The sequence below is a fragment of the Telopea speciosissima genome, chromosome 3, assembly GCF_018873765.1.
Source record: "Telopea speciosissima isolate NSW1024214 ecotype Mountain lineage chromosome 3, Tspe_v1, whole genome shotgun sequence".
Classification (NCBI taxonomy): Eukaryota; Viridiplantae; Streptophyta; class Magnoliopsida; order Proteales; family Proteaceae; genus Telopea; species Telopea speciosissima.
The window spans coordinates 67022599-67040544 of NC_057918.1; the positions used below are offsets into that span (position 1 = coordinate 67022599).

The 17946-nt window shown below is 40.5% G+C and overlaps 2 protein-coding genes across 2 annotated transcripts; both read right to left on the minus strand.

Annotated features, from left to right (window-relative positions):
• Positions 1–805: 805 nt before the first annotated feature.
• Positions 806–17493, minus strand: LOC122654649 (histone-lysine N-methyltransferase family member SUVH9-like). Its single transcript, XM_043848845.1, has 2 exons — positions 15331–17493; positions 806–1257 (listed from the first exon to the last, which is right to left on the minus strand). The coding sequence occupies exon 1, from the start codon at positions 17402–17404 to the stop codon at positions 15443–15445; it is 1962 nt and encodes a 653-aa protein (XP_043704780.1). The 5' UTR covers positions 17405–17493; the 3' UTR covers positions 806–1257; positions 15331–15442.
• Positions 8359–8799, minus strand: LOC122655444 (histone H4-like; the record flags this gene model as incomplete). Its single annotated transcript, XM_043849641.1, has 1 exon — positions 8359–8799. A coding segment is annotated over one exon (393 nt), but the record flags the coding sequence as incomplete, so codon positions are not given.
• Positions 17494–17946: the final 453 nt, after the last annotated feature.

Genomic DNA, 17946 nt, shown 5'->3' on the forward strand with positions numbered 1-17946 from the left:
GCCAAAGTTGTTATCCAACTCCTTACTGACTTAGAAACCTGAACAATGATTGCAGAGAAAGGCTGAGAACTGCACCCCAAAGGATTGAAGTCAAGTCAAGTATGTTTCCAGATCAGTAAATATTAGTGCTCACCTCTTGGCAAAATTTGGATCAAACCATACATCTGCTTTCTTAAGTAGGGAGAATTATCCTCATTACCACCTTGCCCCCTAATAAAATGGAGTTGTTTACATCTTGGACCCTTGTTGGCATAAATGTTCATGCAACAACAGTCATATGACTCACCTTCAGCGCCGTGCCGGATCGTTGTTGTTGCCCCAACATTTTTCCTTTCCAATTTGACATGATCCACAAAGCCACAACTGCTCCGAGGGGATATGAAATGATCAAATTAACTGATAACTGCACTGGTTTCTTTTCCTCCAATTTCTCAATTATTCTTCATGGTTTGGTTGGCTACTCTGATTATAGTTTCCTTTGCCTTGTTCACCCTTCTGTTTTGTGCTTTTCAACAACTGCAGGGAAAGCTTATATTCCACAGGTGATTACTTAACCTGCACTTTCTCACGAATCAAATAAGCTCCATCCTCATTTGGAAGGATCACAACCTCAAACCACACCCCCCCCCCCCTCCCAACCAAAACAAAAAAAATACATAACAATCACCACCCTCTGATCCAGTCCCCAAAGGATATTTTAGAGACAGAACAAGGATCTCTCTGACAAATACACTCTAGATTGCCACTTCATTGCCAAATTTCTTACCATTCCCTGATATAAATTACAAAATAGAAACAACAAAACAACTGTGGTAACACGACCTGCAATCATCCATCCATTTCACATGTACTGATATGCTTCGTTTACAAGCTAGTCTCATATCCAGTTTGGACAAATATATACATGAGCAGATACAAGAATTGATCATTTATATGTACAAGCACACATACATGGGGAACTTGTAACAACAAAAAAAAAAAGTCGGGTGCTGAGATTTTGTCACCAAGTCCATGAAAGGATCTACCATCTGGGAACTTCAGCTCAATCACTGACTAGAGATTCTTTTCTTAACTGGATAAACTCTTTCAGTTGATTGGTCATTCATTTCCCAGCTGTATCCTCTCCTCGGAATCACTGGTTTTGTGAGCTGAAAATCAGCACTCGATAATTATAGTGCCAACAGCAACTGTGATGGATGATGAGTTAATGCCTCCTTGCGTATCTGAGACCTGAATCAACATTTGCACCCTCCTCTCCTGGAGAAAGAAAAAACTTTAGCCATCTCAACGTCTCAAAAACTGTTTTCCATTGAGAAAAAAAAACCCCTCTACAACAGATATTTCGGGTAACTTTAGAATCATTTAAAATTATATACGACAGGAATAAAGGCCTAAATATATTGACCCCAACAAATTGACCCAAGATAGCAACGTAAATTGTGAGACTAGATAGTGAAGAACACACAGAAATGAACAAAAGTCCTAGCTGTTGCATATGTAAGATAATTATCTAAGGACCGAGTTTTCCTCAAGCCAAGATGGAGGAATTCCGTCACCGATGGCCATCATTGCGCTTGGATAGGCGCCAGGGAACTGTGAAAGGCATTTCGGGCCTCCAACATTGGGGATTTGAGGGGGGGTGGAGGAAGTAATAATGAGTGATGCAGTAGATTTGTGGCTATTTCCTTCACCGTGGGTGAAGGAAGACTTTCTCCAATATCTATTTACTCGAGGGAAAAAGTTTACCACACAGCCAATGCACTGTATGTCCTTTCACACGGTTTTTATTATTTTCTATCTCCTCCCCTGAGCATGTGGGCCCATGTGGATGATACTGTTCCCTATGCCAATATTTGTATGGCGTGAGAGATTCCCCCACATAGGCGGCATTGGGAACCCTCTCCCTTTACTTAAATCTAATAACAGTCAATCAAGTTTTCAAATATGCCAATTACTTTACGTGAACCATATGTTTTCTTTATTCTTTTCTAAGTATGAAGTTATCAGTTATCTAGATTCATGGGACATAAATCCATGGTTAATACATAATGCATACATTAAAAATGCATTTAAGTAAACAAATAACTTCAAAGCAGTGCTCATTCTTAAGCATGAAACTATAGGGGAAAGGAACAAGAAAAAAGAGCCCAAGATTAAAAAACAATAATAATAACAAGGAAGAGACAAATACTTGGATACCGAAATTTTATTTTTCTGATCAACATTTCAATACATGCCAACAGGTCAGGCCCGCCCTCCCCCAACCAATCTTTTTCCTTTTCCTTAAATAAAACCTGCAGTTGTAGTAGCAATAAATAAAGGGGTAAAGATGCAGTTTAAAGAAGGATCACAACAGAGTCCAAACAAGGAGAAACAGGATTCTTTAGGCTTTGAAGCTTTTTCCTTAGATATTGACTGGACAGATTAAAGCTTTCAGCCAATGACAGATCCAAGATTTTCCTATTAGAGAGAAACCAATAAGAAATATGGTAACAGGTTGGACTTGAGGCAGGTTTTGCTAATATGGTATTGCTGAACTCAACCCTAGCCTCCCTCACTTTCGAAGCACACAAGCTCCTTTCTGATTTTACAAGGTAACCAGCAGAGGCTTGCAGTGTGGAGTTCTTTTGAATACCAAAACTCACCCCCAACCCATTAAGTCTCACTGAAACCCTGACCTATTGTGACTCTTTCTGTTGGTCAGAACATCAACTGTTTGTAATAAATTTTAGCCAAAATTTTACACAACATGAAAATTTTAAAAAAAAATCCCCACTTTTTAGGCGACATGATATTTAAAATTGCAAAGATAAAATTACAACAAAAGAAACCCATAATGGTGTATAAAGAAACTAGAATTAAGCAAATTCGAAAGTTCCCTATTAAATAGGCTGCTGCTTTGGTATGTAATATAATACCCCTATCCTTCATGTGCTTCAGTTCGGAGAGATCAATCATAAACGGATATAATTACCTGCCAAACACATACGGAGACACTCACATTGCATCATATACACATAAAACGTATATAGTTGAGGTAGATTCCAACGCACTCCAACCCCCTGCAGGGGTGGTGGAGTTAAGGTGGGAAGTTTTGCACTCTCTGCCCCAGACTCTCTAATGCTTACAGCCATAACAGTAGCCATTGAGCATCTAAATTAATAATTTCCAAGCCAACAATATCAGAAATGGTACAGTCCTAGTTATGGAGTGCCAATCTTTCTTAGAAATCCCTGAGCTAAAAGCTTTCCATCCAATGGATTTTAATTTTTTGTTATCCTGAAAACAACCATATCTCTCATGAAGCAAACTCATGATTTAAAACAGATCCAATTTAGAATTCTGATTTTGATTTCAAAATATTGCAACCAATCACACAAATTAAACATGCCTCTTGCTCCCTGAATTTTATCAATTAAATTTTACCCCATATTTTTGGGGCCTAGTAACTATAAAAACTATTCTGTCGAGCTACTCTATATGGGGCCATATCTTTCTGTAAAATCCTACGTTATCAAGTATTTATGATGGAGGCCCAATGAGAGAAGGGAAAACACTGAGATAGAACTCATAATTGCAGGGAGAAAGAGAGTCACACATTCACAGCTCTTGGCAGCAACCAACAAAACAACTCATTGTCTATTCAAATCTGTCCATCGGTTACAAGCAATACCCATATTTAAAGTCACAGAATTAAGACTCCTAACTGGAATGTAAAACCCAAGAGACTCAAACTCTATCTCCTATTCCAACTCTAAAACTAAAATAGAATTTAAAACTAACTTGCCTGTCTCCAATGAGTCTATCAACGTAAATAAAATAATAAAAGGAAATAAGCCAAAGAATTAAATAACTACCACCAGCCCTTGTTAGATCAAAAGCCCAGGTTGGGCCGGTTCTGTCTGGACTTTTGATCTAACAAGGGCCGAGTGACCAAGGAGACCATCTGAGTTAACACGCTGGAGCAGAAAATATCACGTTGTCCGCTAAAGCTTGATTAGCGGAAGGTCCTTAATTGGAAGAAACTTCATCTCGAATCCACCATGTTTGAAGGAATAAGTGTTCTCATAACCACAAGGTTGAGCCCTCTTATCAAACAACCACAGTCGCCCAAGGAGGATGTAACACACGTTTAAGGGTAGAAGATCATATTGGATGGTGTTGATCGACCCACCAATAGAGTACATGAGCAAACATCGATCGCTGATCTTGAGATTAGTATTGTTCACCCACTCAACTTTTTTTGGGCTTAGGATGCAGCTTTGTCTTCAAACCGAGCTTGCGAACAGCATCTTCAGAGACAACATTGGTACAACTACCAATGTCGATGACCATGGTGCACAGATTGTTGTTGCATCTCACTCTCGTCTAGAAAAACTATTTTGACACCAATCATCACTGTCAAAAACCTTGTGTGTAGCCAAGAGTGGACGAAGAACGTAACAATGTTATTGCTCTCCTTCACTATCACTGTCATTCACTTTACTAGGTTAGTACTAGGTTGTTTTGAAGCAGTAGTCATAAATTCTTCTTTTATCAACGAAAGCAACCAAATGATTAGGACACTGAGTAGATAAAAGCTCATAGCTCTTGCATGCGAAGCAATGCAGCTCAGTTCATGGCTTCATAGGAGGTCTGTCGGAACCACGCCAAGGTGGAGAATAAGGACGGTTTGGCTTCAAAGATACCATAAATGAACTGCTAACCTGTGGCTTGCTGAATGACTTTCCTTGGGGAGAAGACTGTTAATTACTGGAACTATCACCCTTAGAGAAAGTATTTGTAAAAGTTTACCAAGCGTAGGGTCGCTTCAGACTTTCTTCTACCTGATATGCTACCTGGCACCTGTACAGCATCCTTCATCGTAGGAAGTCGAACAGATGCTAGTGCAGCACTAATCTGAGGGTGCAATCCATTGTGGAACTATGCCACCAACACCTCCTCATCCCACTCAAAATCAGGTCGAGTGGCTAAATAGTAAAATCTGGCCACATACTCTTCAACTGAGCAAATCTGAGGTGCATGCGCTGCTTGTAGTTGATAGGCAAGAATCTCCAGTTCATAACCTCACTCGCTTTAGCCAAGTAGTGACTAACTCTAATGCACACCCGAGAGGGTAAGCAAGCCAAGATCAAATTTGGAAGAGAATGAAGACAAATAAATAAGTTGTAGACGAAGATAGATAGGTGGCAGCCTAGAGTCCCACTAGTTGCCCAACCATCGATGTCCCACCGAGGTCACGATCGAAGGAGTCCGACCTTGATCCCACTTGGGTCTCGAAAGCAATTTATTTCAATTTATGGTTGCCTTTTGAGAGCAGCCAGGGCTTTGCATTATATAGAGATAGGAATATTGAGTACAACAAAATAACCATTAAAGAGACCCTTAGAATTCCAAAACCCTTTTGGAATTCCCGATACATAGAAAACAAATCCTAAACATAGATATCTGCCCCCAAGACATAGAAAACTAAACCCAAAACATTGAACCCCACCCCACCCCCCATACATAGGAAACATAAAACAAGAAAATCAACTAACTCTTGGAATTCTAAAAGACACACTAAGAATACCAAAAGTCTTCTCCAGCAGCTGCTCCTAAACAATGGACCCAAGTGGACCATAAAAAACCAAATAAAATAAACTCAGCAGGGACAGGTCTAGGCTTGGCTTGGAACTGGTCTTGGACCAACATGTGGAGCAGGTTCTGGAAAATAACCTTGTGAGCCAATTTCTCCCTACATCAATTCTCCCCTTCTTAGAAAAAACTCGACCTCGAGTCTTGGTCAAGGAAGGGATCAGCTTGGTGTGATGGAGATCAGACTTTAATCAGAAACATGCTCTGACAGCTCTCTGAAGTCGGGGATGTAGTCATGCAATTGTGGTTCACGTTCGGCAAAACAGTTGGGCGGAAAAATAAAACCCTTTTGGAATTCCCCATACATAGAAAATAAATCCTAAACATAGATATCTGCACCCAAGACAGAGAAAACTAAACCCAAAACATTGAACCCCACCCCCAATGCATAGGAAACATAAACCAAGAAAATTAACTAACTCTTGGAATTCTAAAAGACACACTAAGAATACCAAAAGTCTTCTCCAGCAGCTGTTACAAAATAATGGACCCAAGTGGACCAAAAAAACCAAATAAAATAAACTTAGCAGGGACAGGTCTTGGCCAGCCTATCCGCAAGGTCTAGGCTTGGCTTGGTGCTGGTCTTGGACCAACATGTGGACCAGGTTCTGGAAAAGAACCTTGTGAGCCAATTTCTCATTGCATCAAACCCGATGCCTCGAATATGATTCTATTGTTGGTGTTTGATCCACCAAACTTGAGCCATGCCCTTCAGTTTAGTCTCTACAAATAAGATCTTTCTGGCCTCTGTCAACCCGTGTCATCTGAAAATATCTCCAAATTGTGAACCTAGTCAAGGTACTACTCTGGGTTGCTATCCCCATAAAATCGAGGATGTCCATCTTCAACTCTTTCAACTCCATAAAGAGGATCATCATACTGACCAACTCCATATGGTGGTAGCGGTGGTGCAAGATGTGGCGGTGGTAATGGTGACCATGATAAAACATGAGACAGACCCTGTGGGATGGAGTTGGAAGAATCCCCAGACTACATGGGACTCTTTCCTTTATCAGAAGCCACCAATGGATCAATAGAAGCTTGCATGGATGCCATCATTGTTTGGATGCAACAGATAACTGTGTTCAGGGTATCAACATGATCTATGAGGTTGGCAATCTCCATCCTGCTTTCATCTTTATAGAAAATAAGTTGTTGGAGAATCTCAATATTGGCCGCCATGGTTAGGATATGGGTAGAATCTCTAAATTGATGGCAATCCCAGGGTTCGGAAACCCTAACCACTGTAGACCCACATGAGCAAGAGAACACTCAAATCAAAGTATCAGTGGAAAACGAGTAAATAACTGAAGTTTATGAGAGAACAGCATAACTGTAAATATAAGGAACCTTAAATGGCTATTAAGGAATAAATGGAAAATATCCCTTTACGTGCACTAACATGGGTGACAAATAGAGTAATATAGGAAGGGGGTAGTTCTGGGAAAAAAATTGATTGAAAGGGAATAAAAGGGAAAAGGGAGGGCAAAATTGGGAGCAGGGTTTAAAAGAGGGAATATAACATGGGGAAGGGGAGGAATGCGAGGTTTGTCTTCAAACTCTGTTCAACAAGCCAGCAGAGAAGGTGTTATGTTCGAAAGAAAGGATTTTTGGCTCAAGCAATCCAGTTCGCAGGAGAGATGGAGGTTCGAACCATGGCGAAGAGTCTTTGAAACCAAGTACTAGGGGTGTCAACGGGCCAGGCTTGCCCTAAACCCTAGACCAACCCTAGGGCTTCTTAAACTTAACCCAAGCCCATCCCAGCCCTGCCAGGGCCTAATAAACCAGTGACCTAGGCCCGGTCCTGCCAGGCCGGGCCTGATTGACCCTGAATTATAATTGTGATTCAATAATAATAATAATAATAATATATTAGTTGGAATTGGAATTGTAATTACATATAGGGAAGTAGTTCTCTGTCTGGGAGTGTGGCCTACAACATCACTCCCACGTGTCTCTCTCTCTCTCTCTCCTCCTCAAAACAAGTGGACAGAGGTATCTTTTCATATGGAGAGAAGAGAGATAGAAACATGGAGTGATGGAGTAGGTCACACTCCCGGACAGAGTTCTTTTTCCCTAATACATATTATTTTTTTTTCACAACTAAAGCTTATTGAATTAAACAAGAATATAAAGAAAAAAAAAGTTGAGCTTAAAATTTGCAATAAAGTAGAAAAAAAGTATCACTACTATGATAAACCATCCACCCTCTCAGAAACAAAAATATAAGACACTAACAATGTTCCATAATCCTCAGTATTATGAAGAAAACACAAGAAACAGAGCCTATAGATCAAAGGTGTAACAACAAAACAAATCTGAAAGTCCTAAAGAAGTTGAGAAGTAAGAATACTCCACAGAAACGCCCATATATCTCACTCATTCACCTCCAGCCTTCTGATAGACATAGGTAAGTCCACATTGCCACAGTAGTGACAATCAAAATGGTTAGCCATGAAGGTTTCGTCGCCATACTCAGCATTGGAGCACTCCTTCCTGAGCCTCTGAACCTTCCCCGAATCATCGACCTTGCAGAATTGAAGCACAGCCAGCGTAACCCTTTTCTTTTTTTCTTGAAGGGAAAAAATACAACGGTTTTAACAAGGAAACAAATCGTACAGCTTCCTTAGTACAGAAATCTAAGAGACATCTATTTCTACAACTAATCAAAAAAAGGGAAACACGAACTAGGACATAGCTAAAAAAAGGCCCAGAAACTTGAGAACCCATTTACACCAAGAAGAAGAAACCCAAATTTCAACAAGAAGCCTAACCCCCAACTCCGTAGACAGTCCTGCCTTGCCTCTTGAGAGCATAAACCACATCCATGGCAATCACTGTCTTCTTGCGAGCATGCTCAGTGTAGGTAACTGCATCATGAATAACGTTCTCAAGGAAGATCTTGAGAACACCTCGGGTCTCTTCATAGATCAAGCCACTGATACGCTTGACACCTCCACGCCTCGCGAGACGACGAATTGCAGGCTTCGTGATACCTTGGATGTTATCACTCAGCACCTTACGATGCCTCTTCGGTCCACCCTTTCCTAATCCCTTGCCTCTTCGGCTCTTCCTGACATTGCCTCCCCCTTTGAACAAAAACCCTAGAAGCTTGAATCGCTCTCTCTTCTTCAGAGCTCTCCTGTAACTCGAAATATTTTGGTTTTGGGCTTCCCCACAGCGAGCTTAGCCTTCTTCTTGTACTTGATCTTCTTGGGCTTGGTGTAGGTCTTCTTCTTTCGATTCTTAGCTCCTCCCATCAAACGGAGAACCAAGTGAAGGGTCAACTCCTTCTAGATGTTGTAATCGGCTAGGGTTCTACCGTCCTCGAGCTGCTTTCTAGCGAAGATGAGGCGCTGCTGATCGGGAGGGATGCCCCCCTTGTCTTGGATCTTTGCCTTTACATTATTGGTCGTGTCGGAAGACTCCACCTCTAGGAAGATGAATGATTGGGAAGCTTAACAGGAACCTTTTGGTTCTTGAGCATCCTTCCATTATCTAAGTTCCGACGTATCTCAAAACCCTAAAATCCCTCCATGGAATATGAATGATTGGGAAGCTTAACAGGAACTGTCTCGAAAGAAATAGGAAGCACATTTATTTGGTTTCCTCGATTTTTACAGGATCTAGAAGATTGCAAGTCAATCCTCTGGCAAAACTATCCAGTCATTTGAACCATAGGGTCTGAAATTTTGGAAGATTTGGACTGAAATTTCATTTGGTATAAAATACAGAAAAAATGTGTCAGCCAATATTTCAAGCATACAGAATATTTCATTTTGGGTCCTTATCCTTAAATGTTGAAATGTCAGCTTTTTTAAAACCCAGAACCCCAGATGCCTTTTTAAAGACAAGTGATTTTTTACATCTTCATTTAGAGTACTGATTTCCCATCCAGAATCTACATCTTTTAGACAGCATATAGAGACAGAGTCCTCGCAGGAGGCCTGAATAAACCCAATGGCTTTAGTATTTCTTTAACAAGCCAAACGGTATATCATTTCATTTAGAGTCCTAGTATCAAATCCAGAATCTGATGCAGATAAGTTACCTAGAGGGTTTATTTTATTGAAAATAAGCCTTGAGTTGGGTTATGTATATGTTGGGCCTTTGATCCCAGTGGTTTTCACTGTAATAAGTCACTTTTATAGGCCTAAAATATGAGTAATTAGGTTGCATCCTGGATTAGATGTTTTAGTTCTATACTTTATTTTATTTTTGCGTAATTAGTGGTCATGTGGTCACTTAAGAGATCATGTGGATTGGTTAAGTGATCATGTGACAACGTCACATTAAATTGTCATGTGATTATTTAATTGTTATGTAAGTTGGTCTGGATTAGGAATCTATAAGTCCAGCAATGTTTTGAGTCTATTTGCTTCAGTATTTTAGTTTCCTAGTCAATTTAGGTTACCTAATAGGTTAAGGATTGGGTTAGGCCTTTCCTTTTTAGTGTAGGAGTATTTTTTTGAGTCTTTTATATAAGGTTGTAAGGGGGGCAAGCATTGGACACGAATTTTGATTAATGAAAAGCTTTTTGCTGCTCTTCTTCTCCATTGAAGATTTTTGTCTTGTGTTTGATCAAGGCTGGTGGGATTGATGTTTGATCCAATCGACACCTTGCGGTGTGAAGCACGAGTGGTTCGTTCAAGCTCTCTTTATTCTCCATTGGTGTTCTACATTCAAGTTCTGGTTTTTATTCAAGATCTACAATCAAACAAGCTACGGCCAAGAAAATTCTGCAACAGTGAGTTTGACTAATCCCAACCCTAACCATACTTCTTCTAAACCTCTAAACTACCAAAACCTAGAAATCTCATCTCCATTAATTTTCCCAAAACCCTAAACATCACCCAGCCCTAACTAACCATCAGTTCTGTCCCATATTTGGACTGAGCACTCCCCTCCCTCAACTGGAAATTCGATACAAGTTACAGCCCAAGGTGACCATCCTAAACCTTAGATTCCATCTTCCACTTTTCAAAAATCCAAAACCCTAAACCTAACCTGCTGCCAATTCATTCCAGCACACTTCACACCATTAAAATTTAACGTAACCTTCACTGATAGACTCCCCTACATCAACTTGACCTAACCCTACCATAACCCCAGGTCGCCCCTCAAACCCTAACCCTAATTTCACAATTCTCACCTATGTTGACTTAGTCAAATTACCCAGTTCATAGCAGATCCTGGTTATTGGCTTCTAGTTGGTCTCCTACCGATCTAGAACTACATTAGAATCTCTTCAACTAGCTGGCATATAAAAATAGAATCCCTATAATTGCCCTCCTCATTCCATTCAAGACACCAAATTCCAAACAGGTGCATTGACTGCGTTCTGCGCAAGCAATACGCTCAAAATGAACAAATTGCTGCTGCATTGCGATTTCTTCCTATGGCTTTTTGGTGCAATTTGTGGTGAACTATAGGATGTCATAGGTCCCTCCTAAAAGCCTTCAAGACTCTTAATAAGCATGGACACTAAGGGCTCCAAGTAAAAGGGAGATAGATATTGCAGAACTTGCTGCCTTTTTCCAATCTTGAAGAATTTGGAAAGAGAGAATAGCAAATTCTCTGAGGGGAAATTCATCTTAGTGACCTGTGTGACAGAACAAGAGATGTTTTTCAATATAAATTCTATTTTGGTCAATGCTAGAGGGATTAGATAGTCTCTGATGGGGGTGTAGGTAGGAAGAACTCTAAAACCCTCCCAGATAGGATACAACAACAACAACTAAGCCTTATCCCAACCGAACGAGGTCGGCTACATGGATCCTTTCAAAAAAAAGTTGTTAACATGGAAAAGAAAAGAAAGTAAGAGGAATCAGGAACAGCCCAAGAAGTCAGGAAAATCTCAGCTAGATCGGGTCGGCAACATGGATCCTTGCCCTCCAATAGGCTCTATCCAAGGTCATACTTGGTACAAGACCCAGACTACTCATGTCATTCCTCACAACCTCTCCTATGGTCGTTTTAGGTCTGCCCCTAGCTCTTCTAGCTCCTTCAATCAGGATCAGATCACTCCTCTGCACTGAGGCATCCTCAGGCTGCCGTTGAACATGGCCATACCACCTCAAACGACATTCTTGAAGCTTGTCATTGATCGGGGCAACTCCCAAATCAGCTCTTATACAATCATTCCTTATTGACTGAAAACTCAAATCTTTCAGAATCACACCAAACTCCAGGAAACAATCGTTAATAGGACGAATAGCAAACCCTCAAAATATGGGAATGCTCCGATGAGCGGTTTGGGAGTAATGTAGGAAACACAAACCTTTTAGAATCACACCAAATTCTACGAAACAATCGTTAATAAGACAAATAACAAACCCTAAAAATATGGGACTAATCCGATGAGCGGTTTGGGAGTAATTTAGGAAAAAATGATCTGGAGTAAAGAAGGTGGCATAGAGGTTGATGTTTCACAGAGAATTAAAGTGGGATGGATGAAGTGGAGAGGTGTGTCTGGAGTGTTGTGTGACCATTGTATTCCTTTAAAGCTTAAAGGGAAGTTCTATAAAACTGTTGTACGACCGGCTATGATGTATGGGGCAGAATGTTGGGCAGTTAAGAAGTGTCATATTGATAAGCTTTGTGTAGCAGCGATGAGGATGTTAAGATGGATGTGTGGGAAAACAAGGATAAAGTACGGAATGAACATATTAGAGCGGATGTGGGAGTCGCCCCGATCAGTGACAAGCTCCGAGAGAATCGTTTAAGGTGGTATGGTCATATCTAAGTATCCAACAGAGGCCTAGGGACGCCCCAGTAAGGAGTGATATGATCCCAATTTAAGGAGCTAAAAGAGCTAGGGACAGGCCTAAAATGACCATAGGAGAAGTGGTGAGGAAGGACATGCATAGCCTAGGTCTTGTACCAAGTATGACTTCGGATAGGGCCTATTGGAGGGCAAGTATCCAGGTAGCAAACCCCATTAGCCTAAGATTCTCCTGTCGTGCTGGATTGGGCTTCTTTCCTCTTACTACCATTCATGTTCCATATTGCATGTTTCATTTGTCATTTTCCACTTTCCATTTCTCTTCTCTTTCCTCATTTTCCATTTCATCTTTCATATTGCATCCCTCTTACACTAGAATTCAGTTTTCCTTTGTTGTGTCTGGATCCATGTAGCCGACCCCATTAAGTTGGGATAAGGCTGAGTTTTTTGTTGTTGTTGTTTTTGTTAGGAAACAGTGATCTCAGAGGCAGAGATCCCAGAAACAGTGAATTGAAATTAAACCCAAGCAAGCCAATAGGATTGCCCCAAATTCCAACCAAGTTCTATCCTTGATATGTTCAGTCAAACCCAAACTTTAGCACAGGTCAATTGGTTGAATAGGGCGTAATTAGACTGACTGGGAATTCAAAACTCAAGTCAACGAGTCAGAGTGAAAACAAAGTAGCAGCCTGATACCAAATCAGACAGGCTCCAAACCTAGGTCGAGTTGAACCCCAGGAGAGGCCTTTAATATCCCAAGGTTTGGTAGAAAACAGGTTATAGGATTAGGAGTAAATAGCAGACCAATATATGCTGTTAATTCCCAGAAAACAGAGTATGTCATGAAGCCTTCAATCTAGAATTAAAGTGGGATCAGATCCTTCCTGTTGCTAGGGATTGATTGAGAGATAAAAGGATCACCTACCCTCTTGAATTCAGCAATCAAAACCCCCCATAGCAATTAAGATATCGATCAGAACTCAGACAAAATCTTCAACTGGCGGCAAACAGAGTATGGGAGAAGAAGAATTTGAAGAATTGGAACTAGCTCAGGTCGGGTCTCTCACCCACTGTCTCACACAGTCTCTTAAGGCTCAACAGCACTCAATAATCTCAATTCAATAATCTGTAACTTGGCTGAAGAGCCTACATTGTATTTATAGAATGGAACAAAGTCCTAATCCTTCTATAAAAACTGGGGGAAAAAAACAACTCCTAAACTGATTAGGAGTATGACAACCTTGCTCGAATTAAAACAGCTATTAAATAATTATTCCTAACACACTAGGAATGAAAATAAAGAAATTGAAAACAACTAAGGAGAACTAAATAGCTCATGCAAGCTTGCATAGGAGCAGCCCAGCCGGCTGGCTCAATTAGGTCCAAAATTGGACCTCGGTTCAGCTGCTGACCTCCTTCCTTTTCTTCTTGGGGCTGTAGTACAGCCCAGTGTGTTGATCTACATCAGTCTGAATAAAGTGGAAAAAAATGGATGAAATAATCTTGAGTTAGATTGTCTAAATACCCCGAAAAGCAATCGGCAATTCAACTCAGAATCAACCGGGTCCAATTCCGATTAACCCTGATTCAAGGCTTATTGAGTCTGACCGAGTTGGACAAAGTCCGTCGGTGCCCGACCGATTCCTGGCCAATTCAAGGGCAATTCAAATCAGAATCAATGGAGACAGATACAGTACCTGATTGCAAGTTTGTAAACCTTGGTGAAAATATGGGATGACTTAATTTGATGGCAAAATTTTCATCAGCAAAACTATGTTATCAAAATCATCTCAGTTCATGATTATTAGGGTTTATACCCTATGTCATTAAAAGTGTGTCCTAAGAAGGCACACATCCCCTCTATAGCCTCTCCGATAAAAACAATGTCATCAATAACAACAGATAGGACCTGATAAATGTACCCAGCCAACCCATCCATGACCACCGCAAAAAGATAAAAGATTCAATATAAACACCCACAGTTGAACTTACTATGATATAAAACTTTGTTACTTTTCCCACTTGTTCATACTAAAATTACCAAACATGTCCTCAATCACTAATATCTATCACAAAGATCTATCTGCAAAAGCCTCCTTTTTCTCTTCCATAACCCACCAATTTATCTCTATGGGGAGTTAAGGACTGTATCATGTGCTTTCTCTAAGCAATAAAGACCATGTATAGATCTGCATAGAGCCTACCACGAAATAGAACAATTAGAACTCCAAATATTTTTAAAGGATAAAAAGAGATGTTTTTACTGTGAAAAGAAACCAGAAGAAATCAAAAGCATAGAGCAAGGAGTGTCAATGACTCCATAAAACATAGTATTAATTGCTTTGGGGGGGGACCTACAATAAATAATAGGGACATTTCAACTCTATGGTATTAACATCTTGCAGGCTTGCAGCAGAAAAATATATCCTTGACACAGTTTGGTGTAGAATACCAAATTGTCAACACTACGCTAACAAAGGATTAGATAATAAGAATATGATAATTGGCAAATTCTAATGCAAACACTTCTTTGTCTCAACTCAATAAGTAACAAGGATCCATGCAGGAAAAGAGATCTCAAAAGAAGTGATGCATAAACAGTGACAATAGGGATAGTAAGATCCTCCCATTTCTTTGCCTCGACTATAAAGCGGCACAGTGAACAAAATTTACCAGGGCAAACATATGTAGCTAATGAACCACAAGAACAACATAAACTTTTCCGAAGAAATGGTTATCCATAAATCATAAATTACAAACAACGTTTTATGTGATAGAACACTGAAGAACACGTACCAGCATCCATGAATATGCCAAACATGCATCAGTAATGAATTAATAAGATCAGTTAAAAGGAAGAAGGAAAGGGAGCATAAACTAAAAACCACACGTATATAAATCATAAATTACAAACAATATATATATATATATGTCTGCAGTCTAAACAATTAAGAAAATCTGAGAATTACCTTTAGAAGAAGTTGAGTTGATCCCAGAAACAGCTCAAGGCATCATTTTCTCCCCCCCCCAAAAAAACGAAAGAACTGCAAAATCACGAAGTCTCCCACCTCTTCAGAATGTTCAGTTGCAAATAGCAAGTTTTCCTGTCCAGTCACAGGACACTCCATAGTCAAGGCTGAGCTCTCTTAGAGGTGGGATGTTTTCCAAGGCAAATAGCATAAGATGAGGATACAGTATATTATGGTGATCATATAGTACAAATTGCACCATAACATTAGGACTTGAACTATGGCTGAAATAGCAAGCAACATTTCTCATTGCTGATACATCCATTGCAAAATCCAAAGGAGGAACAGAGAGATATGGTGGCCTTACAAATTCAGGGAAAACTTGAGATAAGTCCCCCCATTCCATCCATCTTTTAGGAAAACGACTAGGATAGACCAAACTATCACCATTCATTGTAAATAATTCAACTTGTTCTCTGGCAAGCATGACGCCACTATATTCACAAATAAAGGAACCAGCATGAATCAAATCCAAGGATCTAACTCCCCAGCCCGTTTCCCTTGATCTAAAAACTTCCAATCGATGCTTCAAACCCTTTTGAGTCACACGATTCCGGCAATTAGGTGGGCAGCGACAAAAGCTGCCACATTCAAGTATCAAAGGCTTCCCCCTCAAGAGAATCCCATTGCGGTCATAAGGAAACTCTCCACCATTTCTCTGAGCACAAAAACAACCAGCGGAACAACCAGAAACACAATCACATCCGATGCTATTACCCATATGCTGAAATGCAGGAGGCGGGAACACAGGCTTCATAAGATACTCATAGAACATTGGCTCTTGATCAGAATCAATGTCATTAAACAGGAAAACGGGCAAAGTTTCCCTCCCCTTGGAGATATCAAGACTGAGGTAACCAGATGGCCTGGCTTCCAAAGGTTTTGTCCTCAGATTCTCAGCAAGTCTCAGTAAAACACTGCCCATTTCAGGTTGGTCAGCCATTCTTACAAGCTTATATTTGTACACACCAAAACCAGACTTACCCACATCGAACCAGCAATCAATAATTCGATATAGACCATCATAAACATAGATCTTACTGGTAATACTTCTCTCATATTTGAACCCCCGAATGACCCGTACCTCAATCCCGTAATACCTGCTCCGCTCCAACGCAAGATTGCCTCCTTCAAGCTTCTGGTGAACGCATTGTCTCGCAAATTGCTTATCTTGTCCACCTTGACCAGTGTAGATTATCACATCACCTGCATCTTCATCATCCTCATACCCACCAGAAACAACAATGCTTGTCGCAATCGGCTCGCCATTTGAACTCTGACTCGCCGAAACATAATCAATTCCAGCTTGAAGCTGCCCATGCAGTCCAATCACGCACAACTCCATCCGATAAAAAAACACATCACCAACGTAAATCCCAGGAATCGAACCAATTATTCTCTTGTCCCTGTTCAGCCACAGACCTCCGTTCCTCATCAACGAAGCAGCCCTCAAATCCCCCCTTACTTTCTTACCATTATTATTTTCCCCTCTTTCATCTTCCGCCATAGATATGATCCGCAGAGAGTCATAGAGCATCCTCGTCCGCCGAACCAAATCCCGAAAGTACCTGGCATCCTCAACCCCAAGAGTAGTAACCCTAATCATCTCCCCCGACCGATGCTTCTTGAACTTTACGACGGCCGTAGAGACGCTAGTTTGCTCCGGCTGAGGAACAATCGCAAGTGAATTCGGATCCACAACCGTCAAATCGGAGTACTGTTGCAGTTTCTTGGCGAAAGCAGACTGAAAAAGCTGGGAAATCCTGTAATATTCCGAATAGACATCATTTCCCTCCGCGGTAATTTCTGAAACCGGAGAGATTTCTTGGATAGCATCAGAACCAGACTCAGGGTAATAGCCAGGGTCAGGGTTAGAGTAAGAACTGGAATTAGGATTCGGAGTTGAGTAGTAGGGTTCTTCGTATAGTGGCTCAAGTTTGGGCTCTAGTTTGGGTGTAACAATGTTGTGGTCAGGGAGAAGGTTCAGGTCCAGATATGGAACTAAAGATCCCATCTTGCCTTGTTCGGGTAGAAATCTTACCAAAAAATACCTCCAAAAAACAAAGATTTCTTCAAAATGAGCAGTTGGGTATCCAGATTTGTGACTAAAGATCCCGAAAAAACAAGCTAAGATCCCATTTTGTAGAGAAATCTTATCGGAAAAACAAACTTTCTTCAAATGAACAGTTGGGTTTCTAGAAATGGGACTAACGATCCCATCTTGTGGTGTTGTGATTTGTGATAGAAATCTTAGAAAGGAAATTTTATACAAATGAGGAGTAGGTGTAGTAGTTAGTTGCAGAGCTTGGAAAGTACGGCCATGGCGGATTTACCCTTTCTTTTTCGCTTTTGTAAGTAAAAAAGAGTAAAACTTTGTGAATGAAAACCTCGGAATCTATCTAGGGTGTTGTTGTTGAAGAAGGGACATGAGATGAGAGAGCATCTCATGATCTCATCCGTTGTGTTGTAGAAATACGAGAGAACGTATCCAACCAATGAAAATACGAATTGCTGTTGTAATACGTGGGACCTACAGTAGACAAGTGTGCAATTGAT

Bases quoted from the DNA above. Each gene is read 5' to 3' on its own strand.
- LOC122654649 (XM_043848845.1), bottom strand. From the start codon at position 17,404: ATGGGATCTTTAGTTCCATATCTGGACCTGAACCTTCTCCCTGACCAC.